Source organism: Copidosoma floridanum, unplaced genomic scaffold, assembly GCF_036245765.1.
Source record: "Copidosoma floridanum isolate Cflo_tuat_1 unplaced genomic scaffold, Cflo_Japanese_pri ptg000006l, whole genome shotgun sequence".
Taxonomy (NCBI): domain Eukaryota; kingdom Metazoa; phylum Arthropoda; class Insecta; order Hymenoptera; family Encyrtidae; genus Copidosoma; species Copidosoma floridanum.
The window spans coordinates 28,885,132-28,911,871 of NW_028321883.1; the positions used below are offsets into that span (position 1 = coordinate 28,885,132).

At 34.2% G+C, this 26,740-nt stretch overlaps 3 protein-coding genes across 3 annotated transcripts in view; 1 reads left to right on the forward strand and 2 right to left on the reverse strand.

Moving 5' to 3' along the window:
• cdi (serine/threonine kinase) overlaps positions 1–16,042 on the reverse strand; it is a 57,053-nt gene extending 41,011 nt beyond the window's left edge. Inside the window, exon 1 of the mRNA XM_089588414.1 lies at positions 14,145–16,042. Coding sequence (XP_089444540.1) covers positions 14,145–15,134 — 990 coding nt within the window. The 5' untranslated portion in view covers positions 15,135–16,042. The remainder of the gene's footprint in view (positions 1–14,144) is intronic.
• A 766-nt stretch (positions 16,043–16,808) lies between these two features.
• Positions 16,809–18,607, reverse strand: LOC106640095 (solute carrier family 35 member E2A). Its single transcript, XM_014353994.2, has 5 exons — positions 18,073–18,607; positions 17,749–18,000; positions 17,484–17,670; positions 17,192–17,395; positions 16,809–17,001 (listed from the first exon to the last, which is right to left on the reverse strand). Exons 1-5 carry the CDS (start codon positions 18,341–18,343, stop codon positions 16,809–16,811), a joined length of 1,107 nt encoding a protein of 368 aa, XP_014209480.2. The 5' UTR covers positions 18,344–18,607.
• A 2,082-nt stretch (positions 18,608–20,689) lies between these two features.
• Positions 20,690–25,713, forward strand: LOC106640038 (importin-4). The gene is made up of 16 exons (XM_089598463.1): positions 20,690–20,817; positions 20,888–20,973; positions 21,178–21,264; positions 21,363–21,470; positions 21,541–21,693; positions 21,792–21,977; positions 22,075–22,369; positions 22,484–22,638; positions 22,768–23,380; positions 23,465–23,700; positions 23,794–24,020; positions 24,114–24,454; positions 24,535–24,725; positions 24,816–25,024; positions 25,109–25,416; positions 25,506–25,713. Exons 2-16 carry the CDS (start codon positions 20,911–20,913, stop codon positions 25,631–25,633), a joined length of 3,300 nt encoding a protein of 1,099 aa, XP_089454589.1. The 5' UTR covers positions 20,690–20,817; positions 20,888–20,910; the 3' UTR covers positions 25,634–25,713.
• Positions 25,714–26,740: the final 1,027 nt, after the last annotated feature.

The following is a 26,740-nucleotide window of genomic DNA, read 5'->3' on the forward strand; positions in this document are numbered from 1 at the left end:
GTACGTCATGTATATTAAGTCAACTGTTTATTTTAACTGTTTGAAATTGTTGTTTATAACTGTGGAATAAATGGTAGAATAATGGAAACTATTTTCTGTTAAATACTTAAGCAATGATATGAAAATTGTGCGAATAATAAACGAGCATAATTGATTAATTTGATTATATTTATATATAAAACAAAAACTAACACCTAAAACGTATATGTATTATTAAATCACAATACTTTACAAACATTCAAAACTTTATCAAACAATTCTTATAAAGATGGGGTACTTAATTTCGTATATTCAAATTGTTAAAGAATAAATTGTCAAAAAAATTTTGATCATTAAAAATAAATGCCTGTTTCATAAATTTCATACTTCTTGAGGAAGTGCTTTTTTGATATAAAACATGCAGATAATGTAGTATGGTTGAAAAAAAATTGAAATATCTAAAACAAAATTTAATTTTATGTAGAAACAGTTTTAAATAACCTCGCAAAATAAATAAATTTCTCTAAAAAATATTTAAAGCAACCCTTGTGTCGTGACGGTCATATACCGAGTGATAAACCTTTAAAAACCGGTGAAAAACGAGCATAGTGAAACAAAGAGCTATCTACATTGCGGTTTTTTTGTAATCGATTCATTAATTTATAATCTACCAAAATATTTATTGAATACTTACGATAATTATTTGTAGCTATTTTTTGGTATATCAACATTTCTTCAGAGAAAAGAATTTTATAGTATTTTTTATTCAAAATGACTAGGCTTTTCAAAACAATGTGGGTCTAAAAAATGGAAAAAGGGTAGATCTTTAGGAATCTATTTCTTATTAATATCTCAAACTTTTTCAATGTTTGACTGTAAAGAATAATTATTTGAACATATTTTTATACATTTTTTTATGTAGGTCATAACTTTTCTTTTTATGTGCGAAATTCGAGCTAGTACTCTTATACATATATATATATAATCATATAAACCCGTAGTAGAAAATGCAAATTTAAATTTTACCCTAATCGAGTATATAAAAACGATGTCTCAACAGCAAATTCTGCGAAACAATACTAGTTGTGAAAAATTATAAATTTAGAACTTGGCACGTAACAATCACGGGATGTTAGTTTCAATTAAAATTGGATCAAATTGACTATAAAATACTTTTTTATGAATCAAACTTAAGCGATTGATAATATTGATGTGCATTGATATGAGGTAACTCTAAGAATGTTAAGTATTATTTATCGTAATTGTGATATGAAAATTTTCTATTACTAATCCAAAGTAATTCAATATCGGTTTCAATATGCTATTTTAACAAATGTATTAGTTTATTTTTAGTATAATATTATTAATTACAATAACTATTTAAAAATCTGTTTGACATCGCAATAATTCCTAAGATGCACATAAAAATGGTTTTATTATTTCTAAATACATAGATGGGTGGCTTATAGATATATCTACATGTATTGCTGGTTTCGTCTATTAAAAATTTCTTAAAATAAAAAATTACTTGCTTATGTGATTTTCAAAGAGTTCATGTAAATAAACAATAAGTTATGAAGAACTATTTTCTTACATCACATTGTCGTATATGAAGAAATTTAATAGTTCCCTTAATTTAAAACAATGCAGTAACAGTGTAGGAGTCTACCATTATTCAGAATAAATTTTACCACATTTTTATGATACCGTAGGATATCAACCTAATGTGTTATCAGTATACACGATATAAATTATAATAACAACAATGAGGATTATGATGAGGATGATGATTTTGACAACATCAAAAATTAGAAATTTAGTGTACACGTACCGATGCACATTTTTCCGTTGATTTTTGATTATAATGTGTTTTTTACTATAAGACAAATATAATTTAGTTGTAATGATAATGTGCTGAATGTTGTATTGAGCTGTGTTTCTAAAATTTATTGATAATACTGTCACGGATAAATTTTATAACTGTTTAGGATTTTCAATGATTATTAGAAAAGATTTAAAGATTTTCAAAGCTATAGTGGCAGTTTGCAGCTTTTGGTAAAAGCTGGTGATAATGGTAACATTTTCGTATATTTTCTAATTGACCGCCAAAAGCTGAGCATGATAGCACTACAGCAATTCCCGCTCGTATTTCTCATGTTAAGGTTTTTCGTCACTGATTGACTGCTGAAAAGCTGGTCATGATGGTGGTGTATTCGTTGTTTGTCTGATTGACCGCCGAAAGCTGGGCATGATGACACTACAGCAATTCCCGCTCGTATTTCTCATGTTAAGGTTTTGCGTCACTGATTGACCGCTGAAAAGCTGGTCATGATGGTGGTGTATTCGTTGTTTGTCTGATTGACCGCCGAAAGCTGGGCATGATGACACTACAGCAATTCTCGTTCGTATTTCTCATGGTACGGTTTTGCGTCACTGATTGACCGCTGAAAAGCTGGTCATGATGGTGGTGTATTCGTTGTTTGTCTGATTGACCGCCGAAAGCTGGGCATGATGACACTACAGCAATTCTCGTTCGTATTTCTCATGGTACGGTTTTGCGTCACTGATTGACCGCTGAAAAGCTGGTCATGATGGCGGTGTATTCGTTGTTTGTCTGATTGACCGCCGAAAGCTGGGCATGATGACACTACAGCAATTCTTGTTCGTATTTCTTATGGTACGGTTGTGCGTCACTGATTGACTGCTGAAAAGCTGGTCATGATGGTGGTGTATTCATTGTTCGTCTGATTGACCGCCAAAAGCTGGGCATGATGGCACTACAGCGATTCTTGCTCTTTTTTCTCATGTAGCGGTTTTGCATCACTGATTGACTGCTGAAAAGTTGGTCATGACAATAACATTTTCGTTTATTTTCTGATTAACCATGATGGAAATAAAATCTTTGTCGATAAAAGGTATGGATTATTTTTCTTACACCATGCTTGTTGCATGACCTATTGACTGCCAACAGGCTGGTCATGATGGTCGTATCTTAAGGTGGCTCGCCAGTGAATCAAAGTGTCTCGCAAAATCGATGACAGTTTTCTAATAGACTTAATTGATTAATCTTAATTGATTTTCTAATAGACATTCTGAAGTAGAATATTGTGTGACCTAAACTGCTGACATTATAGTTCTTTGCTTGATCGTGATAATGCTATAACGAATTCAACTTAATATGTTTTGTTTGATACTTGTAACGTTACTCACTAATACCTGAATAGATAGTAGTGGAGAGAACTGTAATTAAATTTGTTTTTGGAATCCACGCATGCTTTTGTGGTTCAGGATTATTGTTAGTTATGACAATTCATGTCGATCATGAAGCAATGTAAGAGAAAATTGAGTTGCTGTGCTTGCAATCAAAAAGTACTAATTTTTTTTTGCAGTTTTGTGTTATGGAGAGAAGTTTTAACAAAGATAGTTGTAATATGTCTGAACAGTGAAATTTCTGGCTTGCGTGTAATTGATAATGTGACAATTCAGTTCTATAATAATATTAAAATAATAGAGGTTTCCAAAATTTGGTATGATTAGTTATATAAAGCTAGGTGAAAAAAGTCTCGTACATCGGCTGGTTTATTGAGTTCCAACGTACATAGCAGTGATTGTTTAAAATTTAAAACTGCAAACACTTTTAATTATGAACACTTAGGCTAAATATCTAATGTTGATACCAGAAAAAAGTTAATGTAGAATGTATACAAAAAAATTTAATAGTTAGAAATATTATTGCATTGTAATATTGTAATTACGTGTTCAGTGTCACATATTAGTTACAAAAATTGACGCTTACTGAAAAAGTTATTTTCTATTTGACTAAATAGTGAGCTTTAACTGTTAATTTAACGTTCTCAGTAAAAATTTGTGCGGTTTCGTAGACGAAAAATAATACAGATCAAATGCATACCATGCACCAAGATCAAAATGCGCAATAGAGAGCTTGCATTGTTTTTTGAAGCAATTTTTTAAATAGTATATTAAATTTCTAGTACATCTGATCAACAATATTTTTTTTTAATGCTAAAATAAATTAGTTATTATTGATGTAGTTTCAAAGTACTACTCAAATCGATATCACGTGAGCTTTTCCCAATGGGGGAGGGTGTGTTCGAGTCCGATATACGTCTTCGATAGCGAACACACTACCATATATTCAGCCATATATATATATAGCACGAACTCACATATATATATCAGTAAATGTGATATTCGTAAGCATCATTTCTTCTGCTTGTTAACGTTAAGTTGGGTAGTTTTAGCACACAATCAGAAAATTTCTGCCACCTGGAATCTATTATTGTTAAAAAGTGGGTTAAAATTAAAAAAAAAAATTTTCTACAGCTCTAAAGTTCTTTGTATTCTAGACCAAAAGCCATTAGAAATTTTGGTCTAACGTTTTTTTACGCTTTGTGCAGGCAAAGGAATTGTTAAATTAACAATCGAATAGTGACCTCATTTTCCGAAATAAACGGGGAAGGTTTTCCATGGTTGAAGATTCTTATATTACGTACTTCATCCCAAATTGTCAATGATTTTTATGAACAAATAAAAAAAGTACAAATACACAAAGATTGATTTTAAGAACAGGAAATTTAGCACTTTTTTGCAATATAACATTGCAAAAAATAAATTTTTAAATTATCAAAACAGCTGTAATCGATAGGAAATTTCATTTCGAACAATTTTGCTTCCATACTTTTTTCAATCACACTTATAGGAAAGAAGTTACAAGTCAAAGTGAACTCTAAAAATTAATTGTATTTTTCTAATAACAATTGAAGATGACGCCTTGACAGAACAAAACTATTTTTTCTTTTTAAAATACGATATTTGTTAACGATTAAAACGATTTCCTTACAGGTGGCAGAAATGTCTTTATTCTTTTTTTTGTGCTTTAACTACCAGACTAGTTTAATGATTACCAAAAGTTTCAAAGTAAACTATTACAATTTTTTTAAGTCACTTTGGTAAAACCTGAATCCATAATTACAAATAATATAATAAAAATGATAAAAAATCAGGCAGTTTGTTATGGATCGGATCTGATTGGGTGAAATGACGTATTCTATCGAAAATTTACGTCATGATGCAATAGAGTGGAACACACTTATAAAATTTGGAAAAACTAACGGCATAGTCACGTGATATCGATTTGACTGACACCTTGAATAACGCACTTAGAAAATGGTTTTATTTTTTAATCTCCTCTCTATATAAAGTATATGTTATATAAAATTTAAATAATGTCATTAAAGTGATTAAAACTTTTCGTTCTTTAGAATTTAATCATTAAAAACATAATGTATACCTTTTTTCTCTAAGTAGAACGAAGAGTTCTAAAAGAAACTCAACGTACCACTATAATACCTTCTAAGTGGTGTAGAAATTTACTGATAAATATATAGCTAATGCTTAACGATGTAAATCAAAAACTCTTTTTTCTCACGAAATTCTGGGCACCAACCTCTCCCCACTAACAGATGAAATGTAAAGACTCTCCTTTTAAGTTAGAACAGTAGGGGGTTGGCGCGTGGAGCGCGTAGGAGGGCGAAACCCCCCTAGTATATATATATATATATATATATATATATATATTCTATTGCGATCACTATATCAATAGCAAGTATTAACAAAGTGATTCTTGTAGCATGCAAGTTTTCTATTCTGTGTTGAATTAATGTAAAAATGTATTCAAAAATTCGTACATTTCAAAAACATATCTCCAGTGCAAATTGAGAATAATAGTATGTAGCTGGTTGGATTTGAAAACATCTCATGTATAAATGTTGGATATATAATTCTCATTTGTAAAGATAGAAACTATGATACTTCAAAATTTTGATGATTGATAAAGCATTCTTAAATTTTAGTAAAAAATGTAATACTTAATATTTCGAATTATATTGGATGAAATAACTTATGTTTTGGATTTAGAGGATATATTATAGTGTTACGTAGGGAAGATATTGGTAAGGAGGTGCTTCGCGAGAATGATCAACGATTATTACTTCAAGGATCTTTATTCGTGATACCGTAATCATAGGCAAGATAGCGCGTGTGTTCCCTACAAAGGCTCGTCGTGTTCTCCCCGAATAGACTCTCTCCTCGCTCGCACTTCCCTTCCCTTGGCCCTAAGGCCCCTCGTTATGAGATTTGAGGAGAGGGAGCGTAGAGTTTCACCTATACTACCGTACGTTACAATAGGATAAATTGATGATTTTTCTACGAAACTTTGGGAAAAAAATTGTAATAAGTAATGCTGCAAGACAAAGACTCGTTTAACTATGGGAAGCCTTAAATATCAGACTGTGACGAATAATTATGAACACATCAAACTAATTGTCCATCGTACTCAATACTTAGAATAATCAAAAGACGAGTAATAAAATAATAATAATATCTTATATTTCGCAACTAGAATTTAAACTTAAGGTGTTTAATGCTTTATATAATACTGTTACCATTACGTTTGATAACAATAATATCTTATAAGAATTAAATCTCAGCGTATATCTTTTAAGAGCTATAAACAGATAAATTAGAAATCAATAATATTACTAAAAATATAAGTGTTTTTCAGGCACTGCACTTTCTTTTTCTTAATTTTTCTTCAGAACAATACACAAATAGTCGTAAAAAAAGTTTAGATCAACATAATACGTCCTTTTAAACCAAACAACGCAATCCATCGCTTAAGTACAAGTAAATAAATTAATATTTTTATTACTGTTTATTACATACACCAAAGAATTGTTTAACGGTAAAACCAAAAGATGTCTAGTTAATGAAAGTAAATAATTTCTGTAGACACTAATTTTGGAACGAGCCGCTCGCATATATATTTATTCTTAACATACTTAATACTCGGTTTATCCACCAACTAAAATATTGTAATGAATTCTAAATATGTATTGAATATACAGACTATATAAGTATGACAAGATATTGTGATTTGTAACTAAAGAGAGTTTTTCCTGTACTAATAGAATTAATTTTCGTTTTTCTAGATTTTTAATGTTAATTTAATAATAATGGTAGACGTTTAATATTTGCATACTAATGATTTTCACAGTTTTTAGGTATTTGAAGCCTCAGTTCTAGGAGTTTCGATGCTGCCTACATCTAATACAGCGATTGAATATACCATTTGTAAAAAATGTACTGTAAATCAATAAACGTATTTTGTAAAATAAATAAAGTTTTATAGAAAAATAAAGCTATATAAAGTTCTTTCACAAAGTATGCCACAATAAATACCGTTGTGCCAAAAAATTTTCCACGAGACTAGTACTAAACAAAGTATAAGAATAAATAATTTTGTAGTAAGACTCTTTTAGAATACTTATGCTCTCATGATGATGAATTTTCATTAATAATTGGTGAGTAAGTCTTGTATCAATGATACCATAATCAGAAAAGTAACCGCTGCATTACAGTAGTTTATAACGTGTAATAGTATCTAATACGATTTATTATTCTCATTCAATATTTCTGACTTTTTTTTTAGTTAATACATGGAGAATCATTGACACATATGCAGCATAGAAACTGTCGACCTAAAAAAGTATCATCACAAGTATAAAGGTGTAATGTAGGAAAAAAGTAATAAAATTAAAGCAAGCGAAAAACGATGTTTATACATTTTTTAAATGACAAAAGCTATAAGTTTGAAATTAAATGTTTTTAAAAATGCAAACAACATTTCAATTAGTTAAATTTATCAACGTGTAAGCAATTGTATCTCGCGGTAAGCTTGATAAAAATTTTTTTCATTGTCCAAGAGTATATTACTTTTGTTTTACATAAGATTTCACGTGTACGTATTGTAGAATTTTTTCATGTACAAATTTGCACCTTCATCTGTTACCTTATCTGTTTGATTTTTTGATTCCCCCTTTTTTTCCCAAATATGCGACCCGAATTAAAATTACTCTCGGCAAGACTAGATTCATCATCAGGCTCCGGTCAGGCTATTCAGATCGGTATGAGATCAGTTTTTTTCACAGTGTCTAATCCGATCTGAATGAATACATGTATGATCATGTATCTTGTATAGTTAACTTAAAGTATATCAGTATACATAGGTATAGTTATTTTGTGAGGGGGTCAGTTGTGACTTCTACGCAAGCCAGTCTTACCTTCATTTTATTCTGTAGAAGCTGAAAAAACAATTATAATTATTTTGGCTCATGCTAATTAATTTCTCATCTTAATATAATGCTGTGGATGATTTTAGGAGTCATTTTCAACTTGTACCACAAGCAATAAGAGGTTTCTAAGCCATTTTCATCGTAAAAATACTATTTCGCAACCATTTACATAACTAAGTACAGTTTCTGAAGTTTCAATTTCGTAACTTTTTAATTTCGGAATTCTGCGTGACGGTTTAATTTTTTTCATAACTTTTTTTTTCCTTTCATTGACTTTCCGTGCTTCTCACTTTCGGCTGTCAGAATTTCGTTTTTTTATACTTCAGTTAATCGATAATCTGAACACTTTTCATCATCAATTTAATTTTCATTGCTTTTTGTTTCTAAATAAATTATTTCTAAACATAACACTTTCTGATTTTTGATCTACCCTCTGGAGCTGTACATCTATAGATCTACCCTGTTTGTAATCTGTTCGATTATCAAACACCATATTTCGTGTAAAATGGAACAGGCTACACACGGTTTGTGCAAGTTACGTTTGACACAAATGTCTTGTCGATACTACGCAAAACTTGTGTATTTCAGCATCACGCTAACCATAATCATGCACTTATTTTGTGTAATTGTTAAAATTTTTTTTAAAACGAAAATATACTACGTTTCTGTAATTTTGAGATTAATTCATTCGTGTGATTTAGTAAACTACACAAAATTTATAACTATATTTTTATTATTTATAATTTTTCAATATATGGATTTATTTATTCACTGAATGGATGGCAATGTTTCAAGGGTATGACACCCTGCATGCAGATATAATTTATTTTGCGTGGGCTACTGTTCAAATGTGCATTAACAATTTTGAGAATTAAAAAAAAAAAAAAAAAAAAAAAAAAAAAAAAAAAAAAAAAAAAAAAAAAGCTAACCCAACCAGGAATTGATTGGTATATTTTCACGTATTTTTAATTTAATACACGACTCTTCAGCACGAAACAATTCATCCAACTTAAAAGTTGCGAGTTACGTCTTATATCATTGCTTAGGCGTGAGTAGGTAATTATTTTTCTTAACTAAGAAATCGAAATCAACAGAACCGTAAAATCTAGTGGGTGATGTAAGTGCATGCACGTAATTCATTTGGAAAAAGGGCCTCGACCCAGATCGAATCGCATCGTAAATTTTGCGCCTTTCTCACATTCGCTCCTACTCACGAATTTTCCAAGATCGACAGCTGTTCTATGTTTAGACGGGTGAATATCCAGAGGGAGATTGGGCAGAGGGGAGAAAATTTGCGAGACTTTCCCCACGACATCCGCTTCTGTTTAATTTTTTTTTTTTTTTTTTATACATCGTACATGATTATATATTATGATGTACTGTGTTGCATTACAATGACAAATTTCCATAACTTGAAGCGACTGTACCAGTATCCTCAAAGTGAAAGATGAAAAATCCTACACAAGTAAGATGATAAATATGAAAATGACATTGCGTTTAGATTGATAATGAAGAAAAATGAATCTCAAGATGCGATGAGCGCAAGGTATCAAAGATTTTGCAGGGAACAAGCACGCGTCAAAAATAACACCTAGTCTTAACCCGGTCGAGGAAGAAGAGTAGCGGCACCCTGCACCGCATCTGTCGGTTCGATAAAAGCGAGACGATAAGTAGGTATTACGAGCAAAAACTCACGGCATGCGCGACTCACTACCGTCGCCCAGAACGAGAGGTAACACAATAACAAACAAACAAAAACTCTAGATGTATCTTGGCACGCGAACGAAAAAGCTGCTCGGCACATGCAAATACGAGCGTATGAACCCACCAAATGGGTATAGACTCGTGTTAAAATAAGGAGAAACATTTTGATTTTCCCTAATTTTTCTCGAACCATACTGGCGTTGTGGTTAATAATAATGCATAAGCTTAGATATAAATACACACTTGTGCGCACAGAGAGTAGCGACTTCCTGCCGACCTATTTTTAACACCGGCTGACCGAACATTCCAATGTACGTGACTTTGCGCGAAAGATGCCCCCAGAAAAACCGCGACCGAGTGGAACTTGATACTCCTACCCAGCCGGCGCCGAGATATATTTTCACCCCCTCCTCCTCCACTCATCACACACACACACACACACACACACACACACACACACACACACACCAATGATGGCGATGACAACAGTAATACCTATATAACATCACCCGTCTGCCCCCTCTCTGAGCTATGTATAGCCGCCGATGATGGTCATTGCACGCCAGCGTATCGACTTCTTTCCGCCGTCCCTGATTTATGCATTCAGTGGCGTTTTTTCTCTTCCTTGTCTCCTTCAATGGAAACGTCATTCAACGCCTTTTTAAATAAGCCACTTACTCTCGACTCGAGCTAGCTCAACGAAAAATAAGTATATAATTATACACATATTAAATATATCAATGGAGTGCACACCTCAGTGCACACCACCAATGTAGGTAGGTACGGAATGCGAAAAGCACATATTTGTGCCAAAATTAAGGCAAATACAGAATTAGACTCATCTTAGTCTTAGGCTACCCAAATACATTCAACCCGTTCAACTGATGCAGAAGCTCGTAGGTATTTTCGAGATTTTCATTAACGACGAACAGTAACAGCGCGTATTTCAATAAGCGCGCCTACTTACTACACACTTACCTCGTATCTATTAATTAGTGTGTTAGTACCTGCAGCACAGTCACACAAGTACTTCAACTTATAAACATATTCGTTAAGTAATCATTTCCGCTTTCAGAGAACAAATTCCTTAAGGCAATTAATTACGTCAAACACACACACACACACACGAGTATATATACATACATATATATATATATATATATATATATTTAGTCGGATGACATGCGTGTACAGACGACGACGTGACGTGCAATTCATCTCTCTGTTTTTTGTCTCATATCAACGCGTCGAACCTTTTTTGGCTTTTGTGGGCATCCTTTGGAAAAATCAAATAGTGTTAGAATTACGCTCGTGTACTTTTTTTTTTTTTTTTTTTTTTTTTTTCAATTGATTTGAGGCCTGTGCGAGGAATGAGTCAGAACAGGACGAAAAAAAACTCAACCTCAAAAACTGCAGGGAATAAAAAAAAAAAAAAAAAAAAAAAAGTTTCTGATTTGTCAGAGTTTTCTGAAAGTTTCCAAATTTGTCAGATGTAAAAGAAAAACACTTTATGTGTCCTATACGAGGATTTCTACAGCGAGCTTGGAAAAATACATTTTTTTTGGTCACCACTGTTTACAGATGAACCGAGATAAATTTTGGTACACAGTACTGCAGTGTATTATTAACATTATCATTACTGTTATTATATAAACTTTTAACAGGTGATATTATAATAAATACGTTTGAAATTGAAAGAAAATAAAACAATATTGTACACACACAAAAAATTGAGATGAAACTTTCAACTGGTAATCGAGAGGTGCACAATTTTAGTTAGGTGTAAAGAACAGTTGCGAAAAAAAATCAAAAAAATGTACCTCCGATTCGCATGTATACTACGTATATGGAGCGGGGCTTATTATTTCCGCAAACAGCTGCTGGGGCTATGCAGTTGTGACTCGCGACCGAGGCGTTGAAATCTTGCACACGTATATTCTATAGATGGGGGGGGGGCAGCAACTGAGAAGAAAATTTCATTCGTCCGTGCATGGTGTAAGAATACTGCGGAAGAACGCGTCTGTCTCCATGCACACACAGGAAATAGGTATACGGTATACAGAGGAAAAGATACAGTCTACATGTAAGTAAGTACGCATAATGCTGCTGCAGTGCACAAAACGTCGACGGGCCCGTCTATATCTATATAGCCATCATCATCACGGCAAACAAAACGAACGAACAAACGAGAGATCAGACACATTCCGTCTCTTTTTCGAAGGTACCTCGTATCACGTGTGGAGATGAGGGGGAGCAGTGAATGGAAGCCCGCGGATCTAAGTACACGGCATCGATTCGGCCGATCTCGTTTTCCACGGAAAATCGCAAATAGCGGCGGGTAACAAGATTTATTTCTAGGAAGCGCAGGATTTACATAAGCGAACTAACGTCGCGTAATAAAAAAACAACATAAATTCCCTTCGACGCGACTAGAGTCGTTTCTTTTTTTTTTCGATTGGCCTTGTAGGACGTAAATATAATATATATATATGTATAACACGAGGTAATGATGTGTAACTCAACACGAGCTAATTAACGTCACGGGCCGTGTAATACTGTTTTTCGTGGATATACATCACAAGTATATAATTTGCATGGTCATTCGTGTCTTACTCCCTCTCGCCATATAATATATACACGGAGTCCCTCGACTACGTATGGCATTGCTTTGACATAATTTTTTTTTTTTTTTTGGTGAGGGGGAGGTGAATGCCCGTGATAATGGATGCTTGCGTTAGTAAACTTGGAACGACAGCATCTCGGAGTCTCGGCAATTTTTGTAGTTATGATAGTGTTCAAGTCCCTGAGAGTATGATTCGGGAAAAGTAACATATTCGAAATAACTCGTCGTTTTGTGTATGCATTAAACTTAATTATTATACGTGCTGGATATTACAAGTTCAAGAAAAATACATATTTCTGTTAGACTCTACAAAACACATCGTTCTGACCATGATTGAAAAATTGTATTGATGACATTTTGAGTTAAAAAAGGTAAAACCATAACAAAAGACACTCGACTGTAAACATCAAACAATTTTTTTTTCATCAAGTGTTCCTGATTACAGAGTACAACAAATCACGCGTCATAAAAAGTAAGAGTAATCATCATCCTATAATTCGTGTGATTAACCGGATAAACATTTTACTTTTCAAAATATTTTAAAATCTCGTATTTGTAATTTGTGTATGAAAAAACATTAAACAAGCTTCGAAACTAGCTATGATGAAAAAAAAAAATTATTTCGTTTTACCGTTTGAATTTATTTCATCTTTTTTTTCAAAGATAATAGTAATTTTTTTCAATAGCTTTTTAATCAAAGTTATTAGAATAGGTAAATTTTCAAGTCAACAAACAGTAAGTTCTTGTCAGATACATTCAAGTCAGAATAAAATTTTACTCTAGGACAGCAAGTAGTATCAGCAGTACATACAAAATAAGAAAAATTTAACGACACTGCAGTGCATTTGCAGTGGTACGTTTCTTTCGTACATACATGCAAACACATTCAAAAGCTAAAAAAAGAATTCACAATAGCAAAAGGAATTAAAAAAGCATCAGAGACGCGTGACGAATGATGATTCATCAGTGCCACGAAAACAAAAAGGACCTTTTAAATCTAGTCTATAATGAATAGCTTCCTGTCGAGGGCAAATTTAATGCACGCGTGCATGTCTAGGTACCCATATCTCGAATACGACGACTACGACGACGACGACGATGAAAGAGAAAAAAAAGAGCTGTTTCCTTTTAAAGCTATGTATACATCCACGGAACCTCGGCTACGTGCCGAGAATGCATCATATACTTAACGCGCGGTCCTTTTGTCTTTTATTGTAAAAATAATTCCAAGTCCATACACCTCTCATGTATTGAACAGCTACAGTATAGGTGGTATTTTAAAAGGACAGTATCAGCAAGTCGACTGTAGGATTATTATACACCTACATTTACAAGACACAAGCAGACAATTGATTATACTCATTTTATTAGTTAAGTTTGTCGATCGTTATCAACAGAAAAAAAGGTAACCTTGGGAGTGCAACTTTAGTCCCAAGATTTTATTTTTTACACGAGTAAACATTCAAAGGGTGTGATTTTTAGATATTGGGACAACATTATTAAAGTTACTTTTTTCATGCAGTTGTGGTGTAACGAAACATTTTGTTTCAACCAGAAAATGTTAAGATCTCAACTTCTAATGGCTAAAAATAAAAAGTAGCCATCAAATCAAAGTATAAAAGTGTGTATATTCGTATTGACAACAAAAAGTTTGTCTGTTGATAAATGATTCAAGATACACGTACCTTGAAAACCTCAGAGAAAAAGCCAGCACCAATTTTCTCAAGGTAAAAGTCATCCAGTCGATGCAAGGATGCCACCGCATGCCTGAGAGCTTGACAAGATGCTCCAGTGCGCCTCTTATCCTGCATGTACTCCCCCCCTGAATAAGAGTTTAGTCCTGTAAGGGCACTATCGAGTTCAGTAGGCCTCCATGGGTCAATGCACTTTTCACGATCTTTGTAACTCCTTGGAGTTGATTGCAACTCTGTGGGCAGATTTTCTTTGTCATCGTACTTAACATTCTTTAACACTGACGATGACACTGTAGAATCTTGAGTACAGTTCGTAGTCATCTCAGACTTTTGTATTTTTTTCAGAGACTCTGTTCTAGACTCTATCAGTGGTGCTGAATCCACTTTGTCCGTATTTGCGTTATTGCAATTGATCTTTCTACTTTGATCCTTGGTAGAAATTTGGTTGAAACTGACAACTTGGAAGTCTTTGGATTGTGACTTGTTAGCACTTATCACTGTGTCCTGTGAATGACTGGTGACCAAGTCATCACTAGCAGAGTTTTTATGGGATTCGGAAGCACAATTACTGGAAGAAGTTCGTGAGGCACCAGGAGGACATACAGGGCTGGAGGAACACTTTAATACAGGGAAGCCTAAGCCAGCGGGTGGGTTGAGTAAGCTTCTATGTCGCTGAATTTCTTTGGAAGCACTCTTAGCCACCTTAGTCCGGCAAGATCTCAAAGTCTCTGCTGGCTGTCCATCACTACTTTCGAGTGCCTCTAAAGTGCTACTTTGGCTGTCGTCCTTGGTCCTGGAAGAAAAACTTTTCTCTTCCACCTTGTGGATCGTTTCAACCTTAGCTGTTGGACAAGGTGAACAGTCCGATCCAATTGAGTTGATAAAAGAGTTTGATGGAGGAGCAGGATCTGGTGCATGCTTGCTGGTGTTGTTTGTAGCTGGCACTTTCCCAAACATCTTAGCTGAGCTATGTATCTTCATTCACTGTCACTCTCTGGACTAGTAGCAGCCTTGGCATCTCAATATCTGTCGTTGAATGTTAGTCAGTCTGTGGGATTGGCATGTTCCAGCTACTTTTCGAGTAACGATGAAATTTCCGATTATTGTAAGGTACAATAGTTGGAAGAACCAAGAAAAAAATAAATAGCAAACGTCGAAAAACCAACGCACCAATACATACGCACACGATTGGCACCCAAGTTTATAATTATTATTACTTTCCTACTGAGTAGTAGGTATCAAAGTTCATGGAACAGCATCTTTTTAGCTGCTAGAATATACACAACACTAGCCCGTAAAAGCGAACGTACTTTATACCTAGATACAGCCATCGCCTCGGTCAGCCTCACATCAACTGATCAACATAAGTATTCATCTACATTATCACCACATACATCACATTACGTTCTTGAAAAACTGTAAACTGCAGATGGGTTAAGTAATCGGCTGGAGAGAAATGTGTATTATTCTAGAGGGATACCTAGGCGGGTGAGTAAAATCAACGCCTGTTCCACGACCGCGACGATGAAAACGTTACACTTGCGGATTCGCTAAAAAAAATGCACAGTGTAAGTACAACAACGACGACGACGACGAACCTCGTCAGCGCAAAACGAAACCAAGAGCAGCGATGAAACACACACGATCGAGAATAAGAAGCGGAGCACCGTTGATAAATAAATACACTAAACCACGATCAACAACAATTCGGCGACATGTTGCGATGCTGATGCACTGCAAGTCACTGAGTATATATGTATATCAGAGGGCGACGGTTAGACGGTAAAGAAGGGTAGGTACTAACACATACGCACAATTCTTGGCTGATTCCGAATTCCGAATAAGTAGTATATATAAGTACTCCGATTTCCGATGAATTCCAAATTCTTAGTAATAGAGCGAGCTGAGCGAGAGGCACGATACACACACACGCAAACGCGCGCCAGAAACTACAAAGTAAATACTTACTAAGTAAAATTCGAGCGACCGACGACGGCGACACGACTCTATCTCTCCAATTCTCCGCATCGGATGGTGGTGGTGCTGCTGAGCTCAAGTCATATTCAATATTCAAATTCAAAGTAGTACGAAAAATTCAATTTGCCCAAATTCTAATGCGATAAGTTCAAATAAGTTATTAAAATTGAAAAATTCTAAAATCTTGGATGTCTGGATGCCAGCGTCAGTTTGATTTGAAAAATAAGCTGCATTATCTGGATTTTGATTTTGCTCAAATTAAAAAACAAAACGCACTGACCTAACAACTGACGGTAACTTTAATAAATCCATAATATAGTTTACCAAGTTATTAAAATAGTTAAAAATTGAAACATAAATGTGTTAACATGGAACACATGAATAAAAGCCAGTCAGCATATAGCATAATATACAGGCGTATACGTATAGTTAAGCATTGCAAACAAAATAACATTAAAAGAGAACAAAAAAAAAAAAAAAAAAAAATTATTAAAAATCAGTGTACGGGAGTACGGATATGTTATTCATCAACAGTAAAAAGTAGAAAATTAGATGCCTTTGCCAATGACGACACAGAAAAGAAAAAAAAGGTTTAATACTGTTTCATTCAAAATTCAAATCAAAATAACAAATTAAAAACTTTATTTTATTTTTCTAGATTTTGTAAAAAAATAGTAATTAATGTACATTAATTTTAGACACAAATCTGTGTTTAATTCTTGCATTTTTGTCATATTCCTGAGCTTTATTGTACAATAAAACTCCTGCTATAACCAATAACGTTCCTAATGCAGAAAGATTAGTTACTGGATTGTTGAATAAAAATATCGACAGCCATATCAAAAACGCTCTTTTTCCAGTGTTGGCAACACTAAAAAAATAAATAGATATTTACATTCACAGTTCATAGCTTTAAAGTGGATAACGCAATCTTTGAGTATGATTATTAAATGCGATTCTGCGCTTATTATTCAAGTACCAAACTTTAATATACACATCTTGAAACATACATGAACAAAATAAAAACCAAAGCCATTTTTTAAAAAAGGTAAATATAATACCTGTGAGTTACTGGACTTATGTAATCCATAAGTACGTAGGCAGTGATACTTTGAAAGTGAAAAAATATACCACTAAGCGCGAATGTTGACAGTAAATGTGAATCAAAGGAATGCTGTAGAGTTGGAAGATCCACTAATAAGATTGACACTGGTATTTGAACCACAACTGATGCAAGACTTGTATAAAATTGTAGTTCTGCAGGTCTGAAATTCGGAAAAAAAAAAATTTATTTTTCATATTTTTAGTATGCAAATTTTGGCAATAATTTTACGAAACGTAAATCAAACTAACGAGTATTTGAAACCATCACCACTTATCAGCATTTTCGAATAAACGTTTTGTAAGCATTCAGTCAAGTTTGTAGCCATTGCAGCCACAAAGCCCCTCAAGTCAAAACTGATTTCATTTGCTGAGCAAAGAGCTAGACCTCCCATGACAGGAATTAATGACAAATTAACATATAAGCCTGTATATTCACCTAATAACAAGTGTGTGCTTGAAATTGCAGAAATCATAACATTACAATTAAAGTTCAATCAAGTATGCAAGTAAATACCTAGTAAATATTTACTGATGAAAACGGTGAAAAGAGGGGCACTACTTTTAATTGTTTCGGTGAAACTGACTGCAACATAGTTTAACGATACCAATCCTAAAACTACTGTCATAAATCTTGTGCATCCAACTAACATCATATGCTTGTAAAATCTAGCAGGCTTAACTAAACGAGGGCTTGCTTTAAACATACCGCAAGGAAAATACATTTGAAAAAGGCCACAAACTGTTGTCATCAACATTTGGCTAGCACCTAAAAGCAACATTGTTTCAGCAATTTCATTTTAACAACAGTGATGATATTATTCTTAAAAAATCTTTTTACCTAATATTGTTGGATTGCCCTCCATGTAAGATAATATGTACTTGTTGAGAAAAAGAGTGCACCCACTAAAAATGTACCATAATATTAAAAATAATATTGCACGAGAGCTAGCCAAGCCAGATTTGGAATCACTTGTGTTTATAACTGTTGCATCTTTCTTTCTACTTCTGTCATCCATGTGGAGTGTCGTTGGATTTGAAGAAATCAATGGCATTAATAAGTCATCAGAGTCGAGAGACATTTGCATGTAATGAGAAGAGTGACTTTCCATTACAGTTCTTCTGCACCATTTGTTTAACAGCGTGGGTGTTTTTTTTTTTTTTTTTTTGTTTTGTTTTTTTTTTTTGTATGCTCGTTTATGCTCCACGCAGATCTACTAACTAAACAAATAATAAAACAAGTCCATTGTAGGAGGAATAAGTTTGTTCGTTAACGAATTTTCTCAGCAATATTGAGCAAAATATTTAAACAATACTAGTGTTATACACTAAGGCTTAGCCTTTTTTACTATAAATTCTTTTGCAGCTGCTCACGATTTTTCTCAAACAAAATTCATGCAGTAAATGAGAGTGTGTGATGATTATTTACAATCTTAGAGAATATATACATACATACATATTTTCTCTAAGTTTACAATTTACAATACTCGTGTATTTCATAGTGTATTAAGATATCGACTATCGACTCTATCGAGTATCGGCAATCGACGAGGAGTTGCCTCGGGCTTGAGTCAGTTCGGATTTCGGATAAGTACTCGGACTGCTCAGAGCAATAAGGTGTAATTATTTGAGAGAACCATTAGGTTTGTTCATTTATCCACTTTGGAGCGCTCCGAGGCTTCCGAGCGATCTATAAATTAATGATATAATAGGTATAGGTATACTTATTCCCCGCTTATAACTGATGTTCGTAAACACTGAGCAGTTGTAGTGAGTATACCTATATAGTACAAAGATATCTCGGAGGCCTCGGAGCGCTCCAAGGTGGATAAATGAACAAACCTATTGTTCTAAAAGCGGCGCAATCACATGCACTCGCTTGTATAGGGACAGTTCAATTCTATCCTGCAGGATGCATGCACACTCTATTGCGCTCCATGTGACTGGCACTCACTGACTGCAGCCTAAGGGTGAGATTACATGGAGTCTGGCAGTCTGCAGACTGGCAGAATCGCGCCAAGTTTAAAATATGTTTCAATATTAATATTTAAAACCTGTTACGTAAGCAAAGAAATAATCATCGTAATACATTTGCATTTCTGTATTAACTAATATTTATGAAAAAAAAGGCGACGAAAAACGTTTTGTCACAGTTACATATTGTTATACATACCAGATTGGTTACATCAGTGACCCTACTGACTGACTGTGCAATGTTAACATAAATCTATAAAAAAAGTTATAAAATAATATTTGACACGTTTTATTGTAAATGAAATTGATTGTAACTAAGCCTTTATTCTGTTATGACAATAATTACAATTTTTTCTTTATTTTACTAAATTATTCTGAGATGTTATAATTTAAACATAATTTAGTTGGAGGAGCTGTTCGCATAGACATTTTTTGCTTAAGGAGGCTTGGGCGATTTTGAATTAAATGCTGGCTAGGTCTGAAATTCAGAGATTATATAGATAAAGTTTGCTAGATTTTTTTAGGAAAACAAAACAGGTAGGTCAACACATTTATTTTCGAGAAAATCGCTTGTGAAAATTCGTCATTTTAACACGCAACCTTACGGAACCCGAAATTCAATAGACTACCGTACCGCAATAAAAAGCTGTGGGCCCACACATTAAATTGGTACATGTACTTGAAAGTATAAAGAATCTATTATTTAAAAAAAAAAATAGGATCAACACGTTAAATTTTGAGAAAATAGCGAGGAAAACATCGAACATGAGAATTGTTTTGTTCAGGTACTGTAAGTGCGCATGCGCTGTACATTCATAAACATACAAGCATGAAAATTTAAGTCTAACACAAGTATAGGTATATAATAGCAGATGAGAGCAAGAGAGTACAGTGTTGTCAGCTTTATCGTGGCAGGGCCGTCATCTTTACACAAGGTACCTTGGAAAAACTAATAAATTTTTTAATATCGATTTTCCGAATGACTTTTCCGCGTTTTATTGCTATTTTGCTCACACATGTGTATAATCAAAATGATTATAAAAAAAATATTACAAAGAATCATTTGTATGACAAGTACCCCACAGGGGCCCCTCAATAGATACGACACCAAACGCCCAAGCCTCCTTAATTCAATGTGAACGTTCATATTGAAAAGGGGGTTCCACTGTTCCGCTAAACTCAAATTGAGTGAACAGACTGAACAGACCTATGCTGTGTTCTCTGTCAGTCACCGTAGTTGCGACCATATATAGGCTTTGTTGCCTGATGGAAAAAGAGGTATAGGTCTGTTCAGTCTGTTCACTCAATTTGAGTTTAGCGGAACAATGGAACACCCTTTTCAATATGAACGTTCACATTGAATTAAGCAAAAAATGTCTATGTGAACAGCTCCTAAACTTAGCGCGATTCTGCCAGTCTGCAGACTGCCAGACTCAATGTAATCTCACCTTAACTCTCGGCGATAATGCCGATAATTTACGCATGTACACGTACCCTTAGAATTGTAGAGAGAGAAAGCGCTTTGTTTTTGTTCCATGCAAACGGCATGCACGGAACGTGTGCAGCGGATATCTATAGACTATATCTAGAGTGAAGTAAACTGTCGTCACATGTAACGTTGTTATTGAAATTACTTATGTAATAGTCAATCTAAGTAGATATATTAGACAAGTATTTTTAAGGGTCAACAAGTACCTAACAAAGAATGGAGGCTATGGAGGATGTTATATTGAAGTTACTTGTCACTGATACTAATGTCATACAGCAGGTTGGTTATGTTATATGTATATATAATATATATCGAACACGTGTATTATCATCACACAAGTATAATATTTATTTCTAGTATTTTTAATTTTTTAATATTCACCGTAAGACTTTTGGGATCATAAGTATTTAAAAACAAAATTCAACTTTCAGTAATTTAAAAAATTTTTTTTAAATCCAGTATTATGTTTGATTCATTTTTCAGGCAACAGCACAAATTCAAGAAGCTTTTAAAAAATCTGAGTGCATACGACATCTGTATCAACTTGTTGTATCATCGACTAATCCACAGGTAGGAGAGCAATGCTCTACATGGATGTCTTTTTATTTTATTTATTATTATTTTTTTGACATGATCTGATCTTTTATTTTCTTGTGATATTCGCATAGGTAAGACAGTATGCCGCTCTTTTGTTGAGGAAACGGTACACCAAAGGCAAATATTGGACAGCACTGCCAGAAGAAATAAAAACAGACTTGAAGACAATACTCTTACAGGTAATCTTTTTTTTTTGTTAACTATGTATACATAAATAAAAAGTTATACACATCGAAAAACCATATTCAGGCTCTTGTTCAAGAACCAGAAAAACTTGTCAAAAACAATATTGCTCAATTGATTGGTGTTGTTGTGAAACATGAGTTGCCTAAAAATAAGTGCTTGGAAGTGTTTCAATTTATACGCCATCAGCTTGCAAGCGGAAATTTATCCAACCAAGAAGTAAGAGTTAATCTAAAAAACTTTATACTATTTTTTTAATAACAATGATTAACTAACATCAATAGCCATTGCCTAATTGATTTCATGTTCCGTTATAGTTGGGCATGTATACTTTATCAGTAATGACTGAAATAACACAAGATGTATATCTACCTCATGCGCAAACAATCATGGAAATGTTGAATGAAACCCTAAACAGTTTTTGCAATCTAGCTAATCCAGTGTCGTGTTATATTTTAGATACATTGCTTCATTTAGTTCCACTAATAGAGGGAAATCAGTTGGTAAGCGTAACATGATTTGCTTTTAAATTTTGCAATTATTATTGTTTTTATTACTGCTAGTACTAGCATTTGTGAAAATATTAATTTTTAAACACAGATGGTCAATGCCTACCATCAAATGCTGCCTCGAATCATGCAAATCATTCAATCACTGGTTACAGTGAATCCAGAAAAAGCAGTCAAAGGTTTTGAGCTGTTGCACGAACTGTGCGAAATAGCTCCAATTGTCGTTTCACCATACATTGAAAATTTGTTGGAAATGTGTATAGTTATAGCCAATGATAGATCTTTAGACGAGGATTTGAGAAAGAAGGCCATAACTTTTATAGGCTTGATTGCTAAAACAAAAAAAAAAGCTTTAGTTAAGCTCAAGCTCGTTGAAGCGATAATAGGTAAAAAAACAAATGTGACATTTTAGATTTTTTTGCACAATTGCAAAATATGTAGGCTCGTGGGTTGAAAAATTTGAGTGATTCAGTGTTATGTTTGTTTGTTTATTCCACCAGATATGCTGTTCTCGCAGATGCGCGCTCAACCAGACGACGAAAATCAAGAGATATACTTTGGCAACGACGACGACAATACGTTGGTAACTAGCGCTACCCATACCCTCGACCAACTAGCATTGCATTTGCCTCCGGAAAAGTTGTTCCCACATTTGGTGAGTTCTATATATTGTGGTTTGTCATGACTTTATACTTTAAATATAGAATAATTATGCCAATAAAAAATAACAATATGTCTACAACCAAGTACCTTTAACCACTACCACTACAACGAAATGCTGCAGGTGAAGCATATCGAGCCCGGGTTGGAGAGAGGCGACGCGTACACCAAGAAAGCCTCCTATTTGTCACTAGCCGTGTTGGCCGAAGGCTGCTCAGAGTACATTAAGAGCAAGTATCTCGAACCGTTTTTGAGGTGTATATGCTGTGGTATAGGCGCAGACGAACCGGTAGTCCGTAATGCGGCTTTGTTTGCTCTTGGCCAGTTTTCCGAGCATCTGCAGCCAGACATTAGCCGTTACGCTCACGAATTGCTTCCACCATTGCTTCGTCGATTTGACGAGATATGCGTCGAGATTAGGCATCAGCAAAAAGATCCGGATTCATCCGATCGCGTTTTTTACGCCGTTGAAATGTTTGCCGAGAACTTGAACGAAGGTCTACTGCCGTTTTTGCCTGACCTCATGGCCATCCTCTTTTCGATATTGGAGGACAGCGCGAGCCCGGTGCACTTGCGCGAGCAAGCTCTTAGTGCGATCGGTGCGGCGGCCAACGCTAGCAAAGAGCACATAGAGCCTTACTTTCAGCGTATCATTGGCATATTAGAGTGCTATCTCACCTCCAAGCCATCGGTATCCAGCAATGACGAGATTACATGCTTGAAGGTGCAAGCCGTAGGTTAGTCTCAATGGCAGCAGTTGAACCTACTTATTACAACTGTCGACAGTGTCACGCTTATGTTGATTACAATTCGCGTTACAGATACTTTGGGCGTACTAGCAAGGACCGTTGGACAAGACAATTTTTCCCCCCTGGCCTCGAGGTCGGTTGCACTTGGTATGGACATGTTGAAAGACACGGACGACCCGGACTTGAAAAAGTCCGTTTACGGTCTATTGGCGTCCCTGAGCGTAACCTTGAAGGGCAAGTTGTCGCCTGTTCTTCCAGAAATCGTCACGTATCTAATAACAAGTGTGCAAAGCTCCGAAGGAATCGTGGTAATTTTCCATCTCCAGTAATCTTGAGCTTGAATTTTTACATTTCGTAAAGTTAATGAAAAAAATTAAGTGTCTGATGACATTTGCTTCTAGACCCAACTCAAGACTGAAGATACTTCGCAATACTTGATATACGAGGACTCGAGTGAAAGTGACGGAGCCGAAGAGGAAGACATTGAGAATACGGATGATGAAAATAACGATAAAGACGACGATGATGACTATGAAGATGATATTGCTGGCTACAGCATTGAAAATGCTTATATTGAAGAAAAGGAGGAAGCCATTTTAGCTCTGAGGGAGCTAGCTGAACATACCGAGTACGTTTTTTTTTTTTTTTTTTTTTTTTTTTATTATTTAGATTTTCAATCAAACATTTGCATGTATTTAATTCAGCTATTGTATTTTGACAGGCAAGCTTTTTTACCCTATTTGGAGGAAGCATTTAAGGAAGTTTTTAAGCTAGCAAATTATCCACAAGAAGACATACGAAAAGCCGCAGTAGTCGCCTTATCGCAGTTTTGTATTAATTTTTCGAAAATAGAAACACCGGATGGTAAACAAGCTACGCAACAAGCACTCTGTGTTTTTGTTCCCAAGCTTGCTGAATTAATAAGGCTGGACGGAGAACGAAGCGTCGTTTTACAAGGATTGGATGCGTACGCTGAATTATTGGAGCATATCAAGTCTGACGTTCTCGTTGGATCAGGTCACAAGGATGCCATTGAAAATTGTGTTACTGAAGTTATGCTTGGTAATAACTCGAAAAACAAACGTTAATTATAACAAATTTTTTTTTCTCTTTATTTTGCCTTGGATTTAATATTTATTAAGGTCGTACCAGCTGTCAAGATGGAGAAGAAGCTGAAACCGAAAGTGATGGTGACGAAGGTGAAGCTGAACACGACGAGTTGTTATTCGAATGTGCAGGTCAAGTTTTAGTAAATTTAGGAAATAGCATGACATCGCAAGATTATGCTGTATATTTTCGAAAAGTGCTGCCAATACTAATCAAACGAAGTGTGGTTGGTTATATTTGTATATTTTTTATATGTTAAAGTAATGTTCCTTAACACTCCTCATTATTGATTTGTGCGTATCGTTTCTTGTGATAGAAAAATAGCAATTCCGACGCTCAAAGGTCGTTTAGCATTGGAACAATAATCGAGTGTTTTCCAGCATTAAATGATTGCGTTGCAATATTTGCTCTCCAATTGCTACCAATTTTTATAAAACTCACAAATGATTCTTGTGATGAAGTCCGAAGCAATACTATTTTTGGTTTGGGTGAATTGGCATATTATGGAAAAGAAGTTTTATACCCGTATCCTTTTTGAAGTAATCGTCGACAGCTGTGATGATTAATTTTTTTTAAAAATATTTTCCATTCATGGCACACTTTTGGCAGACATTATTTTGAAATTCTGCAAACCCTTTCACGAGTTACAACCAAGGAGAAAAACGCTGGAGCTCGAGATAATATTATAGGTGCTATAGCTCGACTGATAATAACAAATCATTCGATCGTACCACTGGAACAAGTTTTTCCCGTTTTCGTCAGCCAATTACCATTGAAAGAAGACTTGGAGGAAAATAAAACTGTTTATAAATGTATTATGCAACTTTATGGATGCGGTCATGTAATTTTAAAACCCCATTTGAGTCATCTTTTGCAAGTATCTTTTAGATTGTTGGAAACGGAAAACACGGATACCGGTAAAAAATTACAATTTTGTCCAATTTTGTCAATTGTCTTATTTAAATGTAAGTCTGTGTTTTATAAAGATCGGCATTATTCGTTTTAGAAACAAAAAGTATTGTCGTGGAATTTATGAAATCGGTTCAAAGAGATTTTCCAGCAGATATTTGGAACCCATTTTGTAATCAACTCGGACAAGAAATCTCGGACCGCTTACACAATATATTAAAATAATGTAAACAAGGTAAAATTTTACGTATTTTTTACATTTGAACGTGAAAAAAGTTTATTGAATTTTTTAAAATGTAAACAAATGGAAAGTTGAATAAAAATTTTTTTAATAAAACGACTGTCAATTTATTAAGCTCATTGGAAGACTTGAAAAAATAACACACACAACTGTTGGAGTATCGAATTAATTTGCATGGATTGAGATTTTTTTTTTTTACCGAGTAGTTGCGTTTTAAAGTAATTAAGCACGAATAATGTACCTATACCCACGATATACGAACGCTACAGCGCGCCAAAAATATTGATAAATCTAATCTTTGTGGTAGAGATGATGATATCATAACTTTGTTATCGCTAGAGTGCGATAAGTTGATGACCATTATTTCTTGAAAAAATACAAACCTGTCGTCAGGTCAGTTTATTAACCAACTTTTCGATATCCAAGATGTATAATTGAGACTGTTTATTTTTACTCGAGTGTTGATGTTGCATTAGTTTTTGTATAATAAACGTTGATATTTCAAAAATATTTCAGGTAAAATTGTAAACGCTTGTATTCGTATGAGCACATTTTTCGCATGAAAAATTTCGTGGCATATATCAATCCAAAGAGCAGCTATATCGAGATTATTTCAAGCCCATCATTTTTCATACGAGATATCATCACTTGTACTTATGATGAAAATTTCAAGCTTTCTTAAATTTTTTCATAAATTTCTTTCTATTCAAAGTAACTTTAATGTTATAAAATAATTTTAATACTTATCAAAATGATGTCGGTGTTATGTAGATATGCAAACGTAACAACATTGACGTTTCTCTGATTTGTTCAAGGATTTTGTTCGGATAAATTTTTTTTTTTTTTCTTAAAATTGTGCAAGTACTAATAACAAATAAATTGTACGCAATATTTTTTAACTTCATAGCACTTGGTACTACGTCCGAAAAAACGTCGTGTACATCACGTATGCGTACATATTATGATATTTGTGTGCAGTACTAGTGTGTAATATTTCTGTTTTGCAACACTAGCTTTTTAAAATTATAAAAATGGTGTTTATTGCGTAAACATACGGTGTATATTAAGCGAGACATGAAAAGGTAGGAAAA